The sequence below is a fragment of the Pelophylax lessonae genome (assembly GCF_965119305.1).
Source record: "Pelophylax lessonae genome assembly, chromosome: 2".
NCBI lineage: Eukaryota > Metazoa > Chordata > Amphibia > Anura > Ranidae > Pelophylax > Pelophylax lessonae.
The window spans coordinates 539,959,463-539,986,748 of NC_138769.1; the positions used below are offsets into that span (position 1 = coordinate 539,959,463).

At 45.5% G+C, this 27,286-nt stretch overlaps 1 protein-coding gene across 1 annotated transcript in view; it reads right to left on the reverse strand.

Annotated features, from left to right (window-relative positions):
- Positions 1-27,286, reverse strand: part of VWA8 (von Willebrand factor A domain containing 8) — a 668,510-nt gene that overhangs the window by 484,205 nt on the left and 157,019 nt on the right. Inside the window, exons 9-11 of the mRNA XM_082247613.1 lie at positions 19,352-19,460; positions 13,363-13,467; positions 6,048-6,179 (exon numbers count right to left, since the gene is read on the reverse strand). Of these exons, the coding sequence (XP_082103739.1) occupies positions 6,048-6,179; positions 13,363-13,467; positions 19,352-19,460 (346 nt within the window). The remainder of the gene's footprint in view (positions 1-6,047; positions 6,180-13,362; positions 13,468-19,351; positions 19,461-27,286) is intronic.

Sequence of the window (27,286 nt, forward strand, 5' to 3'; positions counted from 1 at the left end):
GGAAATGGTCGCAGAGGAAGTGGACAACCCTTTCAGAGGCCCATCCGTAAGCACAAATAGTGAGTCTCAATTCCTGAAAGACTCTGTAGCTGCCAGGTACACCCTAACCACCCAGACCACATCTAAGGCATGCAAAGCAATTTCTTTCGGATGTTTTGGCTTGGGACACAGGGAAAGCAACACAATGTCTTCATTCAAATGAAAATAAGAGACAGCCTGAGGAAGGAACGATGGACAGGGGCGAAGAACCACCTTATCACTGAACCACCAAGTAAGGTGAACGACAGGGTAACGCTACCAATTCTGACACCCTGCACACAGAGGTGAAAGCCCCCAAAAATACCACCTTCTGCGTAAGCAGGGGAATCTCCCAAAGATTGACAAAAGGAGGCTTCTGGAGGACTGAGAGCATCAAAGTGAGGTCCTAAGCCGGCAGCAGAGACCACACTAGAGGGGTCAGGTGCCTAACTCCCTGAAAAAAACTGTGCATCAAGGACTATGTGGCCAAGGGCCGTTAAAAGAGGACCACTAAGACTGACGCCTGACCCTTGATAGTACTCAAGGCCAGTTTCTGCTCAACTCCGTTGAAGGAAGGTCAAGATCCGAGCCACCGAAAAAAGAGCGAGGATGAACCCCAAGAGACTCACACCACGCAATGTACGTCTTCCACGTACAATGGTAGATCTTCCTAGGAGTAGATTTACTAGCTTTTAACAGCGTTGGAAGCACAGACTCAGACAAACCTCTATCCATCAGCACCTGGCGTTCAACAGCTAAGTCGTCAAAGCCAGCGACTGTAAAGCAGAAAGGAAGATTGGTCCTTGGGACAGCAGATTCTCCCTGAGAGGAAGCTTCCAAGGAACCTCGGCAACCAGCTGCACCAGATCGGCGTACCAAGCCTATAGAGCCCAGTCCGAGGCCACTAAGATGACTGGAATAACTTCTGCCTTGATCCTGCGTGAAAGTCTGGACAGAAGCTTGAGAGGGGGAAGGCGTAAATCAGACGATACGGACCCCACGGGGCCACAAGCACATCCGTATCGTCCGCCAGAGGATCCCATGACTGAGCCAAATTTCTTTGCACCTTTCTGTTGAGCCGAGACGCCAACAGATCCACCTCGGGGATGCCCCATCGGAGACACAACTGATGAAACCCCTCCGGATGAAGGAACCACTCCCCTTGGTCAAATGACTGCAGTCTCAGGTAATCCGCTTTCCATTTTTCCACCCCAGAATGTGTATGTCAGAGAGGGCTGGAACGAACCGTTCTGCCCACCTTATAATGCCGGCTACCTCAAGAGCCACCAGGACACTTCTTGTGCCCCCTGGTGATTGACATAAGCCACGGCCGTGGCATTGTCTAATTGAATGCGCACTGGACATCCCTGAAGACGATCTGTTCAAGGCACAGTCTGATCGCTTGGAGTACAAAGACATTGAATCGGTAGTCTGGACTCTTCCAGTGTCCAGACCCCCTGAGCAGAAATTTAGCACAGAACGCCTCCCCAGCCGGACAGGCTAGCATCCGTGATGACCACTGTCCAATACAAGGGGAGGAAGGATTAGCCCAGCCGTAGCGCCAAAGAACGAAGCCACCATATCAGGAACTCTCTCATTCCCCATCTCATTTTTGTCCCATTTGGCCAGAATCTCCCTTGCAGGGACCTCGTATGGAACTGTGCAAACGGAACCACCTCGAATGTAGACACCATGTGGCCCAGCAACGGCATGCAAGTCCGGAGGGATTACCATCTGCTAGAAAGCAGGAGACGAATTACAGCCTGCAGTTTTGGAGTTTGTCCAGAGGAAAGAGCACTCTGGCTAAGGTCGTGTCCAGTCAGACCCAGATAGTCCAGCTTTGTGGATGGAACAAGAGAAGACTTTTGAAAATTCAGAATCCAGCCAAACACCCTGAAGCTCATATGAAGATTTCTAGGTTTTCCACCAGAGCAGTAGGAGACTCCGCTCGCAGAAGGAGGTCGTCCAAGTAGCTCAGTACTGCGAAGCCCTATTGGCGTAACAATGCTAGCACTGGGGCCAACACTTTTGTGAAGACTCGAGGAGCAGAAGCAAGACCGAAGAGTAATGCCACAAACTGATAATGCTCCGATCCCACGGGAAAGCAGAGGAAGCGCTGGAGACCGACAAATATTGGAATGTGAAGGGTAAGCATCCTTGATGTTCGATGGAGGCAAGAAAAATCCCCCTAAAGCAGGGAAGCTACCACCTTGCAAACAGACTCCATTCTGAACTTCTGCGCCCACACAAAGCAGTTCAGTGCCTTGAGGTCCAGAATTAGACGCACCTTGCCTTCCTTCCTGTGGACTGTAAACAAGTTTGAGTAAAACCCCTGAAAACCTTCCGAAGTCGAAAAAGGTACCCTCGCCCTTCAAAATAAAAGGTCTTGCACCGCCCCAAAAAGAGCCTGTAAGCAGACTAGGAACAGTCGAACGTTGAAAGGAAGAACGTTCCTGGAGGGTACGAACGAAACTCGATCTTGTAGCCGGACCAAATTACCTCGTGGACCCACCTGACTTGTACCAGGGGAGTCCACGGGTCTGGGAACAGGCGAAGACGTCCCTCCACCCCAGATACAGGTGAGGGTGTACCTTCATGCTGAAGGGGCCCTGTCTGCAGGTCTGGAGAAGCCCACTCTTGACTTGCCAGACCAAGTTTGCTTGGATCCTCCAGAGGTGGCCGCGAAGGGCTCCAATCCCTTGTCAGTCGACCCTGAGGGACCAAAAAACTTCTTACGAGCCGAGAAAGAGGGCCCACCTCTACGACGAGGGTCATTGCCCTTAGTAGCCTGCGACAGAAAGGTACTCTTCCCTGTCATCCAGGGTAGCACTAAACAGGCAATCTCCTTGAAAGGATAGATCAGTCAAGGCCTTTTTAGAAGTCTGGTCCAAAGACCAGTATTTGAGCCAAAAGACACCCCGAAGGACCATTGTCAAAGAGCCGAGCCACTAGGGGAGTTGCATCCAAAGAGACATCACAGATAAACTGCAGCCCTGGACCAGCTGCTCCACCAGCTCAGCAAAAGCAGGGGGGGGAGCTACTCCCCCTCCAGGTCACGGCGCAAAAGTCAAGCCCATTCGATCAGAGTCTGCGAAACCAGGGCAATGGTAAATATCGAACTAAATATATACGTTTTTTTTTACCTTGTGCCTTTAAAGTCTATGTTTTTCCTTTATGATCAGTTTAGTTCTAATTCGGGATGCGGCACTTATTAACTGTCTATACGCGCTCAGAAAACCACTATCTAGTAGCGCATATACTTTGACTCAAATGGTAAATATCAGCCTCAGTGCCAAACCAGCCAGGTTGTACATATTGCAGGCCACAGCCTTCCTGTCAGCATGGTCCTTAAAGACCAGGGACTCTTCCAACTGAAATCATGGTTGCCTTGTTTAATCTAGTGGAACAGTCAACTTCTTAAGAAGGGACTCCTCATAAGGGTATCGCTTAGCAAAATCGCTTAGGTACCCCAAGGGGACGCTTTGGTCCACCCCACTATTTTGTGACAATTCTGTCAAAATAGGAGGGCAAAGGGAACACCATTTCTGCTCTGGATGGCTTGTGAATGTCAAAGGGAACCTGCGCCTATGCACAGCAATAGCTGCGTCCTCCATCTTTAGTTGCATGCACAGCTACAATCAGTGCTGCCACCAGCACCTTTTCATGTGCAGTTGCAGAAGTGGAGGAATCCCAGCAGTAGAGTGACCCACGTCTGTGGCAGCCAAATCAGATTCAGGATCTGATGAGACAGATGAGGCAGGGGAGGGCAGGGGGCACTTTTTTCCAGCCCGTCGCCCAAAAGTCCCTTCCACCCGGGACACAAGGGACTCCAGGACCGCCGTCAGTGCATCCATGGATGGATGGAACCCGGAGGGCCTGCAGCCTCAGAGAGGGGATCAGGTGGAGAGCTGTGCTTTAAAGACTTCATGAGTCACTAGGGGGACTTATAAAAAAGTGTAAAACGCTGCTAAGGGACAACCCTCACCGCTTTGGCAGTCCACCCGTTTGCCAGCCACAGAGCACTGGATCCTCAGGAGAGGGAGAGGACCCCACCAGACTCACCACCCCGCAGAAACCAGGCACCGCAGCTACCAGGAGAATCTGCACTGCACGAACAGCGATCAGGAAATGAAAAGATACAGGAGTCAGCACCAGGGGATGAGGAGGGGCTCCCAAAGCCGAAATTAACGCCTAGAGGACTCCACTGTCATGGCCGCCGCTATTTTTAAAGGCAAATAACCGAAAAAAGGCCCCAGACTACACAAACATGGCCGCTGTGCATTAAGGAAAAAGGCTACAGGAAAATGGCAGCCCCACGCGGCTCCACGAGCCTCCCAGGGACCCAGGAGGGATCCCTAGGTCTCAGAAAATGGCACAGGCAGGAAGGGGGCCCTGGCAGGAGCCCCCACCAGGTACAGCCCCCCTACAGCGGATCGCCCGGTCGCCGGCTGCGCACCCCCCAGCCCCCATTCCTAGCACAGCACCCTGCCCCCACCCTAGGCAGTGGACCAGGCCACCCCACAGCCCCAGCATCAGTGAAGGAGGGGGGGTGGATGGAGGCGAGATGGCCCACACAGACCACCAGATCGATGAGGGGGGTGTCTAACGGGAAGGAGGGGAACCCAGGGGTTCGACCGTCCCATGGAGGGGCCCACGTCCCCCCCAAAACCCTCCAGGAGAGGGGAGGCAGTTATTTACCCTACCTGGAACCAGGTGGGCACCGCTCCAGACAGAACCTCCTCTCCATCTAAATGAGGGGCTGTTGGCCAGGAGGAACGCTGTGACTCGGGCCGAGACCCAGTCGTATGCGACCTTGCGAGGCTTTTAAGTCACAGGCTAGCCCCCATCCGGTGAGGCTATGTCGCGGCTGACCTAGCGCCGAGCTGAGATCTGCACGCCCGCACTTGTTGGACAGACTGGGGTGATCACTGGAGCTAGATTATCCAGCCCGCCCCCTAGTCTGGCAGTTTATTGTAGATCTAACAGGAAAAAATCCAGGAGAAGAAAATTCTATCTAAAAATAAAAAATTGCCAGGACCAAAGATCCCAGCAAGAAACTAGGCCCATACTCCTGACTAGGCAGAAAAAACTGAGTAACTATAGCAGAGAGAGGGATTTGACCCCCATAGACGTAGCCAGACTTTTTTTCTGCCTAGTGTCCTACTACTGTAGGGGGCAGTATAACCCAATGGTGAAGAAGATCAGGAGCTGTGTCCATCAATGAAAGAAAGAGAAACAGCAATTTTGCTGGAACATAATTGGAAGATGGAAATCAGCAGAGCTTCACTACTTTCACTAAGTTAGTGGGGGAAATTAGTGCAACTGTATTTGCAAAGTGCACAGTCTTTTTTCCATTTAGTAATCAGCCCCTCATGTGGCAACTACAGACACTCCTCCCAATCTTCATTATCAAGATTAGGGAAAACTTTCTGCCACAATCAGAATGACTTAAGTGCATTAGATTTTGCCATCTTTGACAACATGCAAAGTGAGTATTCTATAATCGTAAGCATTGCATCAATTAATAGAGCCCAATAGGCTTGTCTAAGTTGGATTAAAAGCCAAAGAAGCAGGTTCTAAAGTCTCGCAGCTGTGCAGATAATTTGCCAGAACCATTTTATAATAGTTGATCAGTATTTCATTTTGTAGGGAAATGTTGATTAAATTGGTGTTGGGTGATATGATGTCAAAACAATCTATTTTAAAAATACATACTGACACACAAGAAGGTATGAACCTTGCACAGGCATAGACAAAACCGCTACATAAGCAGACATACTAACTGTTATACATATAATATATTAAAATGCAATGGTCCGGGTAAAGTTCTTTTATTCTGTGCAAACTTCTTCAAAGCGAAATTGCTACTTCATTTGGATTATTAAGGAAGAAAAGGCTGAAACCCTAAAATTGTCCCTTTTCATTTAAAAAACATACCACACACTTGAAGTTTTGCTTTCATTTGCAACCTACTGCATAGTGCATCAATATTAATATTATCTGCCAAAATGAATAATAAAGCAGCTTACCTCCACTGAGATGTTCTTGTCACCAGATCGTATAGTCACTGCTGCTTGGGGGCTATCAGAATTCTGCACTGGCTCTACATTCATAATTGTCAGAGAATCAGGGTGCTTTCCAGAGTCTGACAGTTCAAATCTCTGAAAACATGGTAAGGTATTAATAAAAAAAAATGCATTTGGACTTATTATACCACTAATTGCTTTATGACAAAATCATTTTCTCCAAAAAATGTATAATTCACAATCATAATTGTTACCCAAGATGTGTACCCTGAACAAGAGAAAAACAGCTTTGTAAAATGTATGGAAGAAAAGCTACCCCAGACCATTCCCAATGTTTTAGAAAGCTGAATTCTCACAGTACATTAAAGCAGTTTTTATGCCCAAGAAATACAAATAAAAAAAAAAGACATAAAAGTAAGCCAACTGACACATCTGGACACACCACTTCATGCAACTGCTTTCTATCCTGTTACATGATGTCTAAATTTAAACGTGAAAAAAACAAATAAATAAAGGTATGAGAAAAAGAAAATGTACAGTGGTCCTTAAAGTAGAAGTTTAGGCCCCATGCACACAGGGCGTTTTTGCAGCTGCTTTTAGGCGCGTCAGAGGTTTTTTTTTTGCAGCTTAAAAACGTCCCTCCATGTTATTCTATGGCCTCATGCACACACAGGCTTTTAGGAGCTCAAAGTGGCATTGGCGTTTTTAAGCTGCAAAAATAACCCAGGGCCTGTGCGTTCTAATGACCAGCGTCATAGCTGTAAAAACGTCTGATGCTGCTAAAGGCTGCTTAACGTTGCTTACACAGCGTTAAGCCACGTTATACATTTTTTTTTTTATGGGAAAATCAATGGTTCCCAGTATGATCTGACTTGTGGTGCGACTTGCGCTCTGAGGATCTTGAGGGGGAACTCCACGCCAAAATGGGAAAAAAAACGGCGTGGGGGTCCCCCCCAGGCTTCAAACCAGGCCCTTCGGGTCTGGTATGGATTTTGAGGGGAGCCCCACGCCGTTTATTTGGTCCTCCCTAAAATCCATACCAGACCCTTATCTGAGCATGAAGCCCGGCAGGTCAGGAAAGGGGAGGGGACGAGCCAGTGGCCCCACCCCCCTGGACCATACCAGGCCACAAACCCTCAACATGGGGGGGTGAGATGCTTTTGGGCAGGGGGAGCTCTCCACCCCCCACCCCAAAGCACCTTGTCCCCATGTTAATGAGGACAAGGGCCTCTTTCCGACAACCCTGGGCTGTGGTTGTGGGGGTCTGCGGGCAGGGGGCTTATCGGAATCTAGAAGCCCCCTTTAACAAGGGGGCCCTCCAGATCCCGGACCCCCTCCCAATGTGAATGGGTATGGGGTACATTGTAACCCCTACCCATTCACCCCATAAAAGGCAGTGTATGTAAATAATGACAGGAGACGTTTTGAGAAGTCTGACTTGTGATGTGACTTCCATGCAAATCAATGGACTGAAAGCCGTATCAAAGACGGCTCCTAGGCAACCATTGATTTTGAATGAAGGCAGAAAAACGCTGCTAAAAGCCAACGTGGCCAAACGTGCAAGAACGCCAATGGAAAAAGCTACTAAAAGCACGTTTTTACAGCTGCTTTTTCCTGGCGTTAGAAGTGGCTCTGCAGCTCCTTTTTCTGACCCGCATGGGGCCTTAGGCTAAACAATACTGGCAATGTGACTGAATCACAGAAAGCAGTGACACCACCCACTGATGCCCACTGCTCTGAGCATTGTTGGCGAGGGAACAAGTCCTCCCACCAGCTGCACATTACACAGAAAAGATTGGGCTTTGCTGTCATGTGACTGCATAGAAAAACATGAAGGAGCGATTTCTGCTTAAATCTATGCAGGCTAATAGGGAGCACTGGGGGCCACATTTAAAAGGTGGGGTATTGTATAGCCTAAATGTCTTCTTTAAACCAGGAATTAGGCTTTAGCTCTGAAAACAAAACCAAGGAGAAAAGAACACTAGAAACAACTTCAGTATTGCCCAGATCCTCACAACTATATCCGTAAATATTGAATTTAGTGCAAAATATGTAAAAAAAGAAAATAAATAAAAAAGAAATAGAAATTAAATTCTTTAGTTTTTTTATATGTCAATATCAACTAAGTATTTTAAAGCGAATTATGCATCTGCACCAAACCCATTAACAATGGAAACACAATGTTTAGGTAATTATTCAGCCATCAAATATACACTTTAGATTATATAAAAAAGAGTAAGTAAAAGTAATTGTGTCTGAAGTCTGATCAAAAAGACAGTTAGTACATTGGCTGTCAATTTACTTAAAAGTAGTCTTTAAGAACTGTATAGTATTTAATTTCTCCTACAAATTATGACAAAAAGCTGATATTTGCTGTTTTCTGAATCCTTTGTATAACTACATGCAGATCTTTTTGATCTGCAAAGAACACGCATAGCAGGAACCCACAATTTATTAATTGTAGGATTCATCACAGACTAAACAATCTGCATGTACAGTATCGCACAAAAGTGAGTACACCCCTTACATTTTTGTAAATATTTTATTATACCGTTTTGGTGGGTGATGCGCTTCAGAAGTGGATATAAAGTAAAAATATAAATATATAATAAATGTATAAACTGGCGTGGTAAAAAGTGTTCTAGTGATAAAAGGTGTTGATGTTGGTTAATAAAGGGTGGTCCAATACTTCATATATATCTCATATATATATATCAATATAAATAAACTATTCCAGTTATCTTCTATACAATAAAGTGCTGAGTGTTTATACTTTCCTAAAAGGTATCAATAAATAAACCGTAGACAAGATAAAAATAAAGATACTTCAAAAAAAGATACAAAGTGCTGTGTGCTCATTTGCTTAGATCAAAAAATGAATAAATAAATAAAGTGCTGTGTTTATAGTGTCCATATATATAGAAATCCAAAATCAGGTGTCATTCCCTTCGATATCATTAAATAAAACAAGGTGCTCTCATGCAGAGTATGGGTGTTGTGACTTGTTGCCTCCACCAGGTGTCACATCTAGGTGCTCTATATTCTCACCTCAATAAGGTGTATATTGCGCCTGTATACAAAGCTTAGTCTCCGAATATCATATAGGCTTTACTTATTCCGGTATCTTGCTCCTCCTTCAAGTGTTTCCTGTCCTGTCCTGTTTAGTATTTTGGGGTGCATACACTTTCCGTCCTTAATTCCATATCGTGGCCTCGGGCTCAGTAAAAACATAGGGCAATCATGGTGCAGTATGTCAAACAAGATATTTTATTAAAAACGTAGTTGCACTTACAATTTGTAGATCATTTGAATGCGGGTAAAATCTCAATACAGCGTGGGGAGCGTTATCGCTCCGATCTCTAACGTCACTTCCGGTAGTCTGGCGGCTCCTCAGGAGGAGCCGCCAGACTACCGGAAGTGACGTTAGAGATCGGAGCGATAACGCTCCCCACGCTGTATTGAGATTTTACCCGCATTCAAATGATCTACAAATTGTAAGTGCAACTACGTTTTTAATAAAATATCTTGTTTGACATACTGCACCATGATTGCCCTATGTTTTTACTGAGCCCGAGGCCACGATATGGAATTAAGGACGGAAAGTGTATGCACCCCAAAATACTAAACAGGACAGGACAGGAAACACTTGAAGGAGGAGCAAGATACCGGAATAAGTAAAGCCTATATGATATTCGGAGACTAAGCTTTGTATACAGGCGCAATATACACCTTATTGAGGTGAGAATATAGAGCACCTAGATGTGACACCTGGTGGAGGCAACAAGTCACAACACCCATACTCTGCATGAGAGCACCTTGTTTTATTTAATGATATCGAAGGGAATGACACCTGATTTTGGATTTCTATATATATGGACACTATAAACACAGCACTTTATTTATTTATTCATTTTTTGATCTAAGCAAATGAGCACACAGCACTTTGTATCTTTTTTTGAAGTATCTTTATTTTTATCTTGTCTACGGTTTATTTATTGATACCTTTTAGGAAAGTATAAACACTCAGCACTTTATTGTATAGAAGATAACTGGAATAGTTTATTTATATTGATATATATGAGATATATATGAAGTATTGGACCACCCTTTATTAACCAACATCAACACCTTTTATCACTAGAACACTTTTTACCACGCCAGTTTATACATTTATTATATATTTATATTTTTACTTTATATCCACTTCTGAAGCGCATCACCCACCTAAACTGTATACATTGTATTAACTGGTTCCTGGTACCAGTACTGTGGTGCAGCAGTAAGAAGGGAAAAACACATATCCTCAGATAGCGCAGGAACCACCCATACATATAATATTTTATTATACCTTTTCATGTGACAACACTGAAGAAATTACACTTTGCTACAATGTAAAGTAGTGAGTGTACAACTTGTATAACAGTGTAAATTTTCTGTCCCCTCAAAATAACTCAACATACATCCATTAATGTCCAAACAGCTGTCAACAAAAGTGAGTATACCCCTAAGTGAAAATGTCCAAATTGGGCCCAAAGTGTCAATATTTTGTGTGGCCACCATTATTTTCCAGCGCTGCCTTAATCCCTTTGGGAATGGAGTTCCCTAAAGCTTCCCAGGTTGCCACTGGAGTCCTCTTTCACTCCTCCATGACAACATCACAGAGCTAATGGATGTTGCAGACCTACCCTCCCCAGTGTCATGTGACTCGTTAGTGTTACAAGGTCTCAGGTATGAATGGGGAGCAGGTGTGTTAAATTTGGTGTTATCGCTCTCACTTTCACTGCTCACTGGAAGTTCAACATGGCAGAACTCTTTGAGGATTTGAAAAAAAGAATTTTTGCTCTACATAAAGATTGCCTAGGCTATAAGAAAATTGCCAAGACCCTGAAACTGAGCTGCAGCGAGGTGGCCAAGACCATACAGCGGTTTAACAGGACAGGTTGCACTCAAAAAAGGCCTCGCCATGGTCGACCAAAGAAGTTGAGTGCATGCGCTCAGCGTCATATCCTGAGGTTGTCTTTGAGAAATAGACGTATAAGTGCAGCCAGCATTGCTGCGTCAGAACATACGCCACACACTGCATCAAACTGGTCTGCATGGCTGTCGTCCCTGAAGAAAGCCTCTTCTAAAGATGATGCACTAGAAAGCCCATAAACAGTTTGCTGAAGACAAGCAGACTAAGAACATGGACTACTGGAACCATGTCCTGTGGTCTGATGAGACCAAAAAAAAACCTTTATGGTTCAGATGGTGTCAAGCGTGTGTGACAGCAACCAGGTGAGCAGTACAAAGACAAGTGTGTCTTGCCTACAGTCAAGCATGGTGGTGGGAGTGTCATGGTCTGGGGCTGCATGAGTGCTGCCGACACTGGGGAGCTACAGTTCATTGAGGGAACCATGAATGACAACATGTACTGTCACATACTGAAGCAGAGCATGATCCCCTCCCTTGTGGAAACTAGGCCGCGGGGCAGTATTCCAACATGATAACAACCCAAAACACACCTCCAAGATGACCACTGCCTTGCTAAAGAAGCAGAGGGTAAAGGTGATGGACTGGCCAAGCATGTCTCCAGACCTAAACCCTATTGGGCATCTGTGGGGCATCCTCAGAGAAGGTGAAGGAGTGTAAGGTCTATAACATCCACCAGCCCTGTGATGTCGTCATGGAGGAGTGGAAGAGGAATCCAGTGGCAACCTGTGAAGCTCCGGTGAACTCCATGCCCAAGGGGGTTAAGGCAGTGCTGGAAAATAATGGTGGCCACACAAATTATTGATTGACACTTTGGGCCCAATTTGGACATGTTCACTTAGAGGTGTAGTAAAATGAAGAATCCATGCACACTAATAGAAAAAGCAGCTAGCAATGATAAAGCCAACACCCATCTATAAAAATATATATATATATATATATATATATATATATATATATATATATATATATATATATATATATATATATATAAAAATTACAGTGCTGATAGAGGTTGATGAAAATCTTAGCTGGGCAGTACTCACACCCTAATTCAAGGGAAGTCCGCACATAGTCCAAGGTGTATACGACTGACCAAAAAGAATCCACAGAAATATTTCCGGTGTCAGCGTGTGAATAAAAAATAACAAAGTCCACAATAGTGTGATAATGCGATGAGCAGATATAATGAACAGGGGACCAGGTCACACCAGTGATGGGAGTTCTAGAGTAACACCACGTGCATAACTCCTTCTTCCCCACATGTAGTGCAAACTCACCAGATTAAAATCCAAAAAGGCATATCCAGTATATCATAATCCCTGTCATCATGGCTCCATCTCAGACACTCCACAAGGATTTTCACACATGTATTCAATAGAGGAGACACCAATATTAACATAAAAGCAAATCCCATTTATTGGTTAAAATGAAAATACAAAAACATGGTATCTTGCATGCATCATGCCGCTGCAAACTATTCCTGGTTGCACCGCTGTGATGCTTGCAGCGGCGTAACGCATGTGAGTTACCATGTTTTTGTACTTTCATTTTAACCAATAAATGGGATTTGCTTTTATGTTAATACTGGTGTCTCCTCAATTGAATACACGTATGAATATTCGTGTGGAGTGTCTGAGATGGAGCCATGATGACAGGGATTATGATATACTGGATATGCCTTTTTGGATTTTAATCTGGTGAGTTTGCACTACATGTGGGGAAGAAGGAGTTATGCACGTGATGTTAGCCTAGGACTCCCATCACTGGTGTGACCTGGTCCCCTGTTTATTATATCTGCTCATGGCATTATCACACTATTGGGGACTTTGTTATTTTTTATTCACACGCTGACACCGAAAATATTTTTGTGGACTATCTTTTTGGTCAGTCGTATACACCTTGGACTATGTGCGAACTTCCCTTGAATTAGGGTGTGAGTACTGCCCAGCTAAGATTTTCATCAACATCACTTAGGGGTGTACTCCTGTTTGTTGCCAGCGGTTTAGACATTAATGGCTGTGTGTGAAGTTGTTTTGAGGGGACAGCATATTTACACTGTTATACAAGCTGTACACTCACTACTGTACACTGTAGCAAAGTGTAATTTCTTCAGTGTTGTCACATGAAAAGATATAATAAAATATTTACAAAAATGTGAGGGGTGTACTCACTTTTTTGAGATACTGTGTATGTATTCTGGTGAAAAATGTTATCTGCTTGATATTTTGAATTCATTTGTTCATCACTACTTATAAACCTTATTTCATCAACTTTCTTGAACAATGGCCTGAAATGCTAATTCAGGCTAGAAACATTTTTGAGGTGTGCAAAAATTCATGTTTACCTTTAATGCATCCTCCACTGCAGTCCTTCCTTCTTTCCCCAATAATACACTATAGGGATACAACCTTTCGATCACTCTTTGAAAGGACATTGTGGGAAATGCGTTCTTTGGATGGATAAAGACAAAGACATTACTGCTTACAAGATGACACATACACATTTGGAATTTAAAAAGTCAAAAAGTTAAAGCTAGATAAAAAATATAAATATGGACATTTAATATATTCAGCTGCATACCAAACATACATGATATGCTTTTTCGGGGGTTCCTTATATTTAGGTATGTGGATGAATGAGCTTGTCAAGCCCAAACAAACTACAGCGCTCAGGAGTGGTCCAACAAACCAGACATAACGTGGGTTGTAATTGTAATAATTCTACTAAATAGATGGATCATTCAAAATGGGTAAAAAAAAAAAAAGAACCAAAAAAGAAGGAATGAAAATTGTGGAAAATATTTGGTCAATGAAAATGCTAATGATATGTACCAACAGTATTAAAAGGCTTTCATAGGATAGCCCAGAGTGCTAAACATGGCTAAAACTAGGAGCTGCAGCTAGAAAACTAGAGAGGATGCTAACTTTCCAACCACTGGATAGCCCAGCATAGACAGACTGATGAAGAAGCCGACCATCCTGTGTCTACAGCGCACGTGTCTACTGTGATGTCAGGGATTCCAGTCCCGGGTTGAACACCGATTTCAGCACGCTTCATCCCCAGCCAGTGGCCAAGTATGGTGGTTTTCTGCTGCCCCTTGGACATTTCTGGCTCCCAAGTCACCTTTATGCCATGCCCTACACATGCATTCTTTTGTGAGTGCATAAATTGTCATTGATTTTTTATTGCTACACTATGGGGTTGCGCTGCTGTTTCTTTTGTTTCTGCCCTTATCCTAATAAATCTGTGCTGGAAAACTGGACCACTGGTGAGCAAAAGTTGTGTTTTAAGCACAGATAAATCCAGAGCTATACAAATCCTATGAGCTAAATTCTAAACCTAAAGAAATTACTGCTAACACACTTTTTGGTTTTGTTTCCTGGCAGCTTGACTCCCAGAATAGTCTAGGCTGACCTCATAGCACCCATTCATGTGTGTGCTGTGATAAAATGTGAATAACCACACTTTATTACAATGCTCATTAACACATTTACTGTATATACTGTAGATGTACCTGAACTATAGTGCACTGCAACACACAGATGTGAATACTCTGTGAGATGAAATGCTGCTTTTCTAGAAATAGCACAGGTCTGTTTTTTTCTTCATTGACAGCCGATTCAATATATTAACACCTATTTTGGTCCATTCTGCTTCTGGTTCTGATACTTGGTGGAAAATTATGTTGATTTGTATTCTTCTCCCTTTCCTTTCCACACTGTGTGCCTCCAGTTTTTCTTTAAAGAGCATTGAAGCGGTTACATTTCATGCCTGCAGACAGCTAGTCTCCCACAAGACTTATTGATTTTCTTAGACTGTCTTTATAATGCCCCATGGGCTTTGGGGAGTAAATCACTGCTGCTGTGTCCTATGTGATGCACACAATATCCACAGATCCTCGCCAACAATGGAAATACAGGAAATGCAGCTAGGAGTGTACTGTAAGTTGTTGAGTTGCTCTTTGTGTGAATGCAATGTTGTTGCTAATTGAGTACAAGTGACTTGCTTGCTGTGTTTTTTAATGTTTTAGGTGTTAATGTGTGCTCTATAGCACACTTGCACAAAAGCAGTAAAGGCTCATATTCACCTGCATTGCCCTCTAAAAAGTGATCCGCATCTGACAAGTGACTGGGAGATAATATGTCACCAGGCATGGTGTCTGCTAAATGTCAATCACTGTTGAGTGGACATTACTGCACAATTTCACGCCTCAATGCAAAGAAATTTGTTAATGTGAATGTGTTAATACAACACTAATGCCTATAACACATAAGAGACATTTTTTTTTTTTTCTCAAACTCAGTGGGCTTAAGGAAAAAAAACTCAAGAGCTTGGGAGAAGATCCTGTACCAACAATCTGATGACAGTACATAGACCTACTCGCTTAGCTATTGTGTTCTGGTAGGGGAACTGCTCCCCCACCAAAACACACCGGTCAGCGCTCTCAGGCACTAGCTCAGATGCCCCTTTAATAGAGGCCAGACGTTCAGCTGGTTTCTCTCAGACTGGCTGCTGAACACACAGGCCAAATGTAGCCCGATAAATCGGCCCATATGTACAGGGCTTAAAGCGGAGTTCCACCCATTTTTAATAGGTTGGAATACATAGATCTTTGTAATCCCCTTTAAAATGGCTTTTACCAATGGAAACTTTTTTTTTTTTTTTTTTGCTTGTAAATACCTTAATTTTGGCTTTATTCCTCCTCTCCTCACTTCCTGGTCCGATCGGCGATGACGTCATTCGGCGATCCGCAGTGTCTGCTGGGATGTATTCTACTTGCAGTAGCTGTACTGAGCCGTGCCTGCCCCGCCTCCGCCCCGCCTCCTCTCATTGAATTGCATTGTATGAATGTATTAAGGCTGTTCTCTGCCCAGCCTCCGCCCCGCCTCCTCTCATTGAATTGCATTGTATGAATGTATTAAGGCCGTTCTCTGCCCAGCCTCCGCCCCGCCTCCTCTCATTGAATTGCATTGTATGAATGTATTAAGGCTGTTCTCTGCCCAGCCTCCGCCCCGCCTCCTCTCAATACAACTCAATGAGAGGAGGCGGGGCGGAGGCTGGGCAGAGAACAGCCTTAATACATTCATACAATGCAATTCAATGAGAGGAGGCGGGGCGGAGGCTGGGCAGAGAACAGCCTTAATACATTCATACAATGCAATTCAATGAGAGGAGGCGGGGCGGAGGCGGGGCAGGCACGGCTCAGTACAGATACAGCTACTGCAAGTAGAATACATCCCAGCAGACACTGCGGATCGCCGAATGACGTCATCGCCGATCGGACCAGGAAGTGATGAGAGGAGGAATAAAGCCAAAATTAAGTTATTTACAAGCAAAAAAAAAAAAAAAAAGTTTCCATTGGTAAAAGCCATTTTAAAGGGGATTACAAAGATCTAAAGTTCCAAAAATGGGTGGAACTCCACTTTAATTGTAAATGTGCCTTTTAGCTCAATGTCCACCCGGGATGATTGCTACTGAATGCACATGTAGGGCCCAATCACATAATATACATAAGCATTGTAGTAACGTATGGGAAAACTAGCTACTGCAATGCATGTTACCACAAGGAACACGTGGTTTGTGCTGCTGAGCTATAACAAATTAATTATTATATGTTTGTTTGGGAGCCATTCATAATATGCAGAGTTTGTACTTTTTTGTTGTGAATGGAGGTGCGCTGACAGGCCATTCAATATGAATAGCTGTCTAAACTCAGTGCAACTCAAAGCAGGAAAATGTGTTTCTAAAAAGAACATGTAAAACTAACATTCCATATTCCTGATATGTGCCTGCTGTACCATGTACTTGCATGAAAAGGTATCCCGTTCTCTTTGTATTGCATCCTTTGTGTGAAATCCCTGGTGTTTCTGCCAGCCCCTCTGCTTTCCTATTAAAAACTGACCACACTAACCAGAACACACTGTGATCAGTTCAGTAGCTCTCCTCCAAAAATCAGACTTGTCCTGACATACCCCACTGCACAGCTTTTCACTGAGAAGCTCGGTGCAGCTGCTCTTCCTTCCCAGCTCTTGTGCAGCTGAGAACAGAGGGAATGTGATCACTTACAAAAAGGGGAAAAGGTATTTATTTTTTTTTTTTTATATCTATACACAAATATTTTGCCTTTCATTTTTATTTTAAACTGACTAGGTTGTTTTACAAGGTGATTGTTTATAATCACTTTAAAGCCACACATAGAAGAAGTAAGAGTGGGTACCTGTCAAAACTAGGTTCCAGAAGAAGCCCTACTCGTGGGGATTGATGTGTAGTCATTATATACCTCCATACCCCACGAGTTGGGTCTGAAAGCAGTGGCATTTTTTCATATGTTGTCATTATCCAAATTTGGGAGCACATAATACATTTGTGTTGGAACTTCTCAAATTTGGCCTCAGAAATAATTTCTTTCAGTTTTCAGGAGGCTATTATCAACAGGTGAAAGGTACTTCTTTGGGTGCCCCTTGGGCACCAGCTTATGCCTGCCTACTCTTGGGGCTATGGGAGGAGGAGTTTGTGTATCGGTCCAAATTGTACATTTCCCATTTGGCAACATGGGCAAGGTACATAGATGACGAGCTGGTGGTGTGGAAAGGCCATATTGAAAGGTTGACTGATTTCAGAGAGAAATTGGGGGCTAATGATCGAAATATAATATGTAAAATTACATCCAAAAAAGCAGAAGCTCAAACATCAGTACCGTGTGCAAGAGGCCTTATAGTTAAGTTATTTCTGTGCTGCTCACACGACTTTCGCTGTCAGATACTATTGTTTTAGTATGGTCTTAATTGGGTGGCGCCACAAAGAATAAAACAGATCCCATTGATAATGGGGATAAGTGTAAATAAATAGTGATTTAGGATGGGCACCCCAGCTGGTCCTAAAGAAGCTTGTGATTATTACAAATGGGTGAAATGCATTGACTGTGGCATCCATACCATTGAGGCCCTGACTTGAAAAGGAATGGCTTGTTTTGTCTACCATCTGTAAGACATGGGGTGCAACTTGAAGAGGTGATCATGGTGAGAGTACAAGGATATAGAACTGCCTGGATGATTCTAGCTGGCGATTAACAACCATGCGAAGGATAAGTAATCTAGCTGTGTGATAACACTGGGCATTTGTTCAGTAGCATGCTCTGACTGAGTGGAGGCGAGCACATTTGAGTGATTCTGCATTTGATTGAGCACAGAGATATATACCAATGACGGCGTGACAGCCGATGCTAAATCACCTGGCTCCCTCCCTATCCTTCGTGCAGCACCTGTTGCGTTCTGCCGGCAGGGAGCCTTTCCCACCAGTAGACTACAATGATCAATGTTGCTGCCAATAACTGGCTGCACAGATTGTTCAGGAAAAATATGAAAGGCTGGTTGTACACAAGTCAATTGATAAGATTAACTTGTGTACAACCAGCTAGCCCACACATGGATCGAAATTCATCTGGTCCCTGCTGAATCGGCCAAATTTCAATCCATGTATTGCCAGCTTGAGGTGTTCACTAGACTTATGACCAAGTGTCCATACCACAGTGCTGAATATCTCCTTGTTCGCCAAGAAATATGAACTATGTTCCTGGTGAGGTCCCTGCAGTCTAGCCAGAGGAGTCTACATTTTGTTGCTATGAAAAACAGCTTTTTTTATACATCTGACAATGGTGGGAAGAAGCAAGTAACACAAGGCTGTTAACAAGTGGAATTGGTTGAAACATTTTCATACTAGAATGCCACAGGATCCAGGGGTGCCATTACACTTAAATCAAAGAGCCATCTAGATGTGCCTGCTAATCCATGACAGCTGCATTTTATCATGGAGACTAAAATATTTGAAAGGAACTCTCTAAATAAAATACAGATCTCTGCTTCATGTTTTCCTTTTGCCTGTTGTTTTTGTATGGCTATATGGAGCGCTCCGTCCACTATTGTTTACCATGGATGATCCCACCTTTAACTGGGCAAGTAAATCACAACATATTGGCAAACCATGGAATCTGCCATAATCACAGTACAATTTCCGAAACAGGAGAAAACTGTTCCAGATAGAACAGGGTTAACCAAGGTAAACTACAAGATAGTGCTGACAGAATGCAATACAAAAGTGAGCTATCATCATATTATGCCATTTTACATTGAACATTTGTGTTTTTGCAGCGTTAACACGGATACACACAAAAATACCAAATTGCAAACAGAACATTTACATCATTCCTTCTCCCAGGATATAAAATCTGTGGTCTGTGCAGAGACCTACCTAATGATTTTCATTCTGTACAAATGTAAGACCAAGATAAATTATTCAAAGATGATTCTAAAAGAAAACCATTTTAAATGGCTTACCAAAATGCCAATGGCTGCTGTCAAATTGTCTGCTGGGAAATCTGGAAGCCCAAGGCTGGCAGATTCTTGAGAGCTGAGAGTTGTAGCAAATGACAAAAGCTGAGAAATCCTTAAGAGAAATAAATGGGAGTGGATAAACATCAAGGAATTCCAGTAAAATATAAGCTTAATTATTAAAGAATCTGTACAGTTTTGGTTCAATGAAACTGACAAATCTGACAGTGTGTACAGTATATTGTTACAACATTATGTATACATGTTTATGCTTTCTCAACATTTATAAATACAGATAAATAAAAGCTGAAAATGCACTGAACCGATTGTGATAGAGCAGTATTCCATTAACCACTTGCTGACCAGACGCCACATATTTACTGCGGCAGGCCGGCTATATTACGCGAAACAACGTACCTGTATGTCGTTTCGTGTAATAGGCAGTGTGGGAGCACGCTGATTGGATGGAGGGGGAGCCAATCAGCGGGTCCAGCAGATGCAATGTCCGCCAGCCACCCGCAATCGTTCCCCATAGAGACAGAACGGCGGTCTGCCTATGTAAACAAAGCAGACCGCCGTTCTCTCATAGATGAACACAGGGATCCTGAGTTCCTGCTATTCCGGAACACAGATCTCTATGTTCATCTAGTGAATCCATCCCCACACAGTTAAAAAGCATCCCCTGGCGAAACACTAAACCCTTTGATCGCCCCTGGTGTTAACCCCTTCCCTGCCAGTGTCATTAGTATATTAAAATCGCACATTTTTAGCACTGATTACTGTAGTAATGTCACTGGTCCCCTCAAAAGTGTCAGTTTGGTGTCCGATCTGTCCACCGCAATGTCGCAATTTCGCTAAAAAATCGCTGATCGCTGGCATTGCTAGTAAAAAATAAATAAAAGAAATAACAATTCCATAAATCTATCTCCTAGTTTGTAGATGCGATAACTTTTGCGAACACTAATCAGTTTACACCTATTGCGATTTTTTTTTTACCAAAAATATGTGGCAGAATACATACTGGCCTAAAATGAGTAAAAAAAAAAAAAAATATATATATATATATATTTTTTTTTTTTTTTTCAGAATTGTCGCTCGTTTTTTGTTTATAGCGCAAAAAAATATAATTTTTTTAAGAACTTACCGTAAAATTCTTTTCTCTGAGTCCTCTAACAGTCACCGCCGTTCATTCAGCCTTCACTAGTGGGTAATGGCGCCCTCTGCAGGAGCAAGCTAGGCAGTTTGAAAGGTTAATAAAAACTTTTCTATACTTAGACACACCTCTAGGGGGCCATCCCTCAGCCATTATCCTGAACCATTTATCACTTTTCCTCAGTTTGTAGCATGCAGTACCGGAAGGCAATAACCCCCAGATTCAAGAACCAGAGGGGTGGGGGCGGCGACTGTCAGAGGACTCAGAGAAAATAATTTTATGGTAAGTTATTACAAAAATTCTATTTTCTCTTACGTCCTCTGAAAGTCGCCGCCCGTTCATTCAGCCTTCACTAGTGGGATGTCCCAAAGCAGTGCAGGTGTGAGGGGTGGGAAAACGCAACCTATCAAAAAGGCAACTAAACAACCGGGCCAGAAAACAACCTGAGCCCACAGGGCAACAAAGCTCAAAACGAGAACTAACCCAGAACAACAAAGAAAACACCCCAGTAAGAGACCGAAAAAAAAAAAAAAAAACGTCTCTTAAAACAATTGCCGCACTCAAAACCTTGCGGCCAAAGGAAGCATCCGAGGATGCCAGTACATCAATGCTGTAGAATTTTGTGAAAGTATGCACAGACGACCAGGTTGCCGCTTTGGTGAAAAGCCCAAGAGGCAATGACAGCTCTAGTAGAATGAGCCTTTACAGAGAAAGGAGGAACCTGACCCTTTATGGAATAGGCCTGAACAATCATCTGTCTGATCCACTTAGAAACGGTTGCCGCGGACGCAGCCAAACCCTTCCGAGGCCTTCCGAAAAGACTCCGTGGCAGACAGGTTAACCCTGACCATCCGGACCACATCCAAAGAATTCAAGGCAAATTCCTTGGGATGCTTGGGCTTCGCACAAAGCGAAGGCAACACAATATCCTCATTAAGGTGGAAAGTCAAGACCACCTTGGGGAGAAAAGACTGATTGGGTCGCAGAACCACTTTCTCCCTATGAAGCACCAGATAAGGCGAATGGCAAGAAAGAGCCGCCAACTCAGACACTCTGCGAGCAGATGTGATAGCTACCAGAAAAGCAACTTTCTTGGACAACACAGGCAGAGGAATGTCTCTGATGTTCTCAAAGGGAGGCCGTTGTAAAATGGATAACACCAAATTTAGGTCCCCAGGGAGGCAAAGGGGCCTTCCTCGGGGGAGCCAGATGCAGCACCCCTTGAATAAAGGCGCGAATCAAAGAATTCGTCGCCAGGGACGCTGGAACAGAATGGCTAAGGCCTACAACTGACCCTTTATCGTGGTCAGCGCCAAACGCTCGCCACCGAGAAAGACCGGGGATGGAACCCTTGCGACTCGCACCAGGCAATATACGCCTTTCAGGTGCGATGATAAATATTCCTAGAGGTAGCTTTCCAAGCCTTCAATAAGGTAGCAATGACAGCATTTGTCAGACCCCTATCTCTCAAGACCTGGCTTTTAACAGCCACGCCGTCAAAGCCAGAGACTGTAAACAGGGTTCATACACATCTTAACCAATAAAATTCCATGACTTTTCCATGACTTCACGTAAATATTCATGACCTAAAGTTTCATGAAATGTCTATGTATACATGTTAAATAAGAAGAAAATCCATGTCACACCCAGCATATTTTTACTAAAATAAATGACAATCTTTGTAGTGTACAATACCTCTGCAGTTAGGGTTTCGTTTCTGGATACAGCGCGACTAAAAATGGTCCCTTGTTTTACAGTGGATGAGATGGAAGCACCACTGCCGCAGCTGGGAGCGGGTGTCACTTCGAGCGCACGGGTGAAAAAGCTGAGAACTCTGATGTAGGGGGGGACTCTGGTGACCAAAGACCACTTTCCACAGAGTGAATGCACTAAGGAAGGGAGGGGGGGGGTCCTGATACAAGGAGGAACCTTTATAACAGTGCCCCCTTAAATCAGTGACCCCCCCCCCCCTCAGACTGGCCGGGCAGCACTGTCACTGACCTCCTCTTAGGTGCACCATGCTCTGGTTTTATCCTGTAGCCTCCTCTCCCCAGTCCACACATGTCTGACTTCTCCTGTGATCCCCATCCCGACAGCACTCCCACTTTTGACTCCTCTCCAGACCCCCTCAGAGACTGCAGACATGATAAAAGACAAGAGATGGTCAGAGATTACGGACATAATAGAAGAGATGGTTAGAGGCTGTGGACATGGTACAGGAGGTGGTCAAAGGCTGTGGACATGGTACAGGAGATGGTTAGAGGCTGCGGACATAATACATGAGGTGGTTAGAGGCTTGCAGGGGGGTTGGAAGGCGCAGGGGAGCGGAGAGCACTGGGGGGTGGGGGGCAGGCAGGGAAAACCAGGGGGGATGTAGAGCACAGGGGGAGGGGGGGAACTGGAGAGCACTGTCTGGGGGGGGGACAGGAAATCACTGAGGGGGAGCCAGGGGGGGGGAGATCACTGGGGGAGCCAGACTAAGAGCACGGAGGGGGCTAAAAGAGCACTTAGGGGGGCCAGCAAAGGAAGTTGTATAGGAGGGGGATGGGGCAGCTGCATATAGAGGAATTTAACTTTCCATATTCCTAGTGCAGCTTCTGAGAGGAGGAGGAGAAACAACATTCAGTGACATGAGGAATATGAAAGTTCAATTCCTCTCTATGCAGCTGTCCCATCCCATCCCCCTCCTATCCAGCACACGAGACTCCTCACTGACATTCCACAATAGACTCCTCACTGACATTCCTCACTGACATTCCACACTGACATTCCTCACTGACATTCCACACTGACATTCCTCACTGACATTCCTGACATTCCTCACTGACATTCCTGACATTCCTCACTGACATTCCTGACATTCCTCACTGACATTCCTGACATTCCTCACTGACATTCCTCACTGACATTCCTCACTGACATTCCTCACTGACATTCCTGACATTCCTCACTGACATTCCTCACTGACATTCCTCACTGACATTCCTCACTGACATTCCTCACTGACATTCCTGACATTCCTCACTGACATTCCACAATAGACTCCTCACTGACATTCCTTCTGCCTTCTTCACACAGATGCGGGCGGCCCGATGGACACCGGCCTGACACCCCCCCAGTGCGGAGATGCGGGCGGCCCGCGGACACCGGCCTGACACCCCCCAGTGCACGCGCCCCCCCCCTCGCTGGTACGTCCCTGAGAGCGGGACAGTATAGCCACGATTTCTTCGTTTCAGTTTCAGCGGATCAATCTGCCGCAGAGTTCCGAGCCTGTCACAGTCTATTCATATTGAAGAGACCAGTGATCAGGCTTCAGCTGTGCGCTGCGGCAAATTAATCCGCCTAAACCGGAAACACAGAAAATAGTCCCACTTACTGTCCCCGCTCCCACAGAATACAGGGGGCCCCGAGACAAAAATAAATAGTTGCACAACACAATTCCATGACTTTTCCAAAACTTAGTAAGTTTTCCCATTTTCCAGGACTTTTCCAGTCCTGGAAAGTGTCATGTCAAAATCCCATGACTTTTCCAGGATTTTCATGACTGTACGAACCCTGTGTAAAGCAGGATGGAAGATCGGCCCTTGAGACAGAAGATCGTCTCTTAGCAGAAGCCGCCAGGGAGGCTCAACGACCATCTGCATGATGTTCGCCTACCAAGACCGACACGGCCAGTCTGGGGCTACCAGAATGACCTACATCCATTTTGACGCCAACCTGCGGAGGAACCTGGACAACAGTTGAATCGGAGGGAAGGCATAAATCAGCCGATACTGGTGCCAGGGAACCACCAACGCGTCCGCCAGAGGGTCGCGGGTTCTGGCCATGAACCTTCCCACATTGTTGTTGAGACGGGACATGAACAAGTCCACGTCCGGAGACCCCCAAGGGACACACAGGAGACGAAACACCTCCGGATGTAGGGACCATTCTCCCTGGTCCAGAGACTGGCGACTCAGATAGTCCGCCTTCCAGTTCTCCACACCCGGAATGTTGAACGGCTGAAATTGCCGGAACATGCATTTCGCCTCAAGCTAGGATCTCGGCCACTTCCGTGGCCACCCAGACACTCTTGGTGCCCCCTTGATGATTGATGTAAGCCTCAGCTGGGCATTGTCCGTCTGAACCCGAACCGGGCAACCCCAAAGCCGATGTGACCAACGGAACAGGCAGAGTTTGATTGCTCAGAGCTCCAAGACATTTATCGGTAGAGGCCTCCTCCACCCACCATGTCCCCTGGGTACAAAGCGTGCCCAGAACTCCACCCCAGCCCGATAGGCTGGCATCCGTGGTGAGCACGGTCCACAGCAGAGACTGGAAGGACTTGCCTTGTGTCAGAGTTGGTGACCTGAGCCACCATAAAAGATCCGATCTTGAAAGGGGGCTCAGAGAAATCCTCCTGTCCAAAGACTGAGGTGCTCTGTCCCACCTGGCCAGGATCTCCGTTTGCAGAGTTCTCGTGTGAAATTGAGCAAACGGGACGGCTTTGAAGGCCAAAACCATCAGACCCAGGGACCGCATACTGGTCCGCAAGGAAGAGAGATCGTTGTCCCTGAGGGACCCGTTCTTGTCCAGCAGGGTCTGGAGTTTGTCCAGGACCATCTCGAGGTACTGAAGGCGAACCGACAGAGTCAGTGCCGACTTCTGAAAATTGATGGTCCACCGAACTCCTGGAGCATCTGAACCGTTACAGACAGATCGCTCGTCAAAGTTGCACACAAGCTCGACCTTAACAGGAGGTCGTCCAGATAACCGAAGACCGCAATCCCCCCTTAAATGCAGCAAAGCCAGCACTGGACCTAAAACCTTGTTGAATACCCTGGGAGCCGAAGTGAGACCGAAGGGCAATGCCACAAACTGGTAATGCTCCTCTGCCACAGCGAAGCGGAGATATCTCTGATGACCCTCGAAGATAGGGATGTGCAGATACGCATCCTTCAAGTCGATGGAAGCCAGGAAGTCCCCTGGACTCCACGACGCCACCACCGACCTGATGGATTCCATCCGGAACTTCTGCACCCGCACAAAGCGGTTCAGAGGCTTTAGGTCCAGAATTGGATGCACTTTTCCCTCTTTTCTGGGCACCGTGAACAAGTTGGAATAAAAACCGTAAAATCCTGTCCCGTGAAGGCACTGGCACAATGACTCCTTAGGCAAGCAGATCTCGTACCGCCCCCATGAGATCTCTGAAACGATTGGGAGTCAGATGGAGATTTGAAGGGAAGAACCTGTCTGCGGGGCAAGATCGAAACTCGATCTTGTACCCTGAACGAATCAGCTTGTGAACCCACCTGTCCTGAACTCTGGACAACCAGGATTCCGGAAAGCAAAGCAGACGTCCCCTCACCCCTAAAACGGGTGAGGGCGTCCCTTCAGGAAGAGGTGGACTGGGCCGCTGAACCGGTCTGACCAGCCTTTGGCTTACCCGACCACGGCTTCTTGTGGCCACCGGAGGGCTTGAATGATTTTCCTTTCCCCAAGGGAAGAAAGGACCCACCCTGAGCTTTAAAAGAAGGTCCCCGCCTAGTGCGGGTGGCCTTTCCCTTAGAGACCTGGGACAAAAGCGTACTCTTACCCCCTGTAAGCCCCCACATAAGGGAAATCAGACACAGTCTTGTTGGAAGCGTGGTCAGCCGACCAGCTTTTTAGCCAAATAATGTGGTGGATTGCGACCCCGACCGCAGATAGCCGAGCGACTAACGGAGCCTCGTCCAAGGCCACGTCACAGATGTACATCCCGGTCTGGGTCATCTGATCCACCATGTCAAGGGCAGTCAGAGAGGCCGACTCCGCCACCAGGGTGCTCCGAAGCACCTTGGACCATGCTGTGAGAGCCTGAGAGGCCATTACCGAAGCAAACACAGGTTTTAGCAGGGAGCCCGCCACCATTTGGTGGCGGGAAAGCGCCTCCACACCTATCTGCCGGATCCTTGAACACCGGTGAGTCCTCCACTGGCATCAAGGTGGATATATTTAGCCTAGAAACAGAGTGGTCCACCTTAGGGGACATGGCTCAACATTTGTCCACAGCCTCTGCAAAGGGATAGCGGTAGTGAAAATGCTTAGGCGCCAATAGCATATGTTTGATGTGATGCCATTGGTCGTTCACAATTTTGTGAAACTCCTCAGGGGAGGGGAAAACCTGACCTGACTTCTGGGCCCTTCGGAACTTACTTGACTGAGATGGCTCATCGTCAAGATTTAAAGTCTCGCTAATGGAACTAAGGAGTGCGTCCATCACAGCGCATTCCCACGCCACCGAGGAGGAAGATTCCTCTTCCTCTCCCTCGGTAGGTGAGGACAGGGACCCCTCTGGGGGGACGTTGTCCGTGGCAACCAAATCAGGCTCTGAGTCAGAGGACTGGGAGGGCATAGGCTGTTTTTGAGAAGTGCATTCCGACATCAGCAGATCCACTTTCGATGCCAAAGTCGCAAGAGCAGCAGATAATGAGGCCATGGAAGAGGATTCAGGAGTACCCGAAGCCCCAACCAAGTCTTTGGGGAATTTTTTATCCTGGGAGTCCGTATTTGCAATTTAAAATTAATGGGACCCTGCCCTTTAAAACGGCGGTTCCAGCGGACCCCCACTTCCACTTGCATTACTTGAAGAGCCCCTTCAGAAAAGGCAGTAGCCACAAGAGAAAACAGTTTTACCAGGAAAATGCCAGAGAAAACAGTAAAAATCCCCCTACAGTGTCAGTACTTGCCACACGCTGCTCAGTGAAGAAATGGAAGAGAGGGAGAAAGTGACCTCACACGCCTAAAGGCCTATGCCCGCCCTGAGCCAC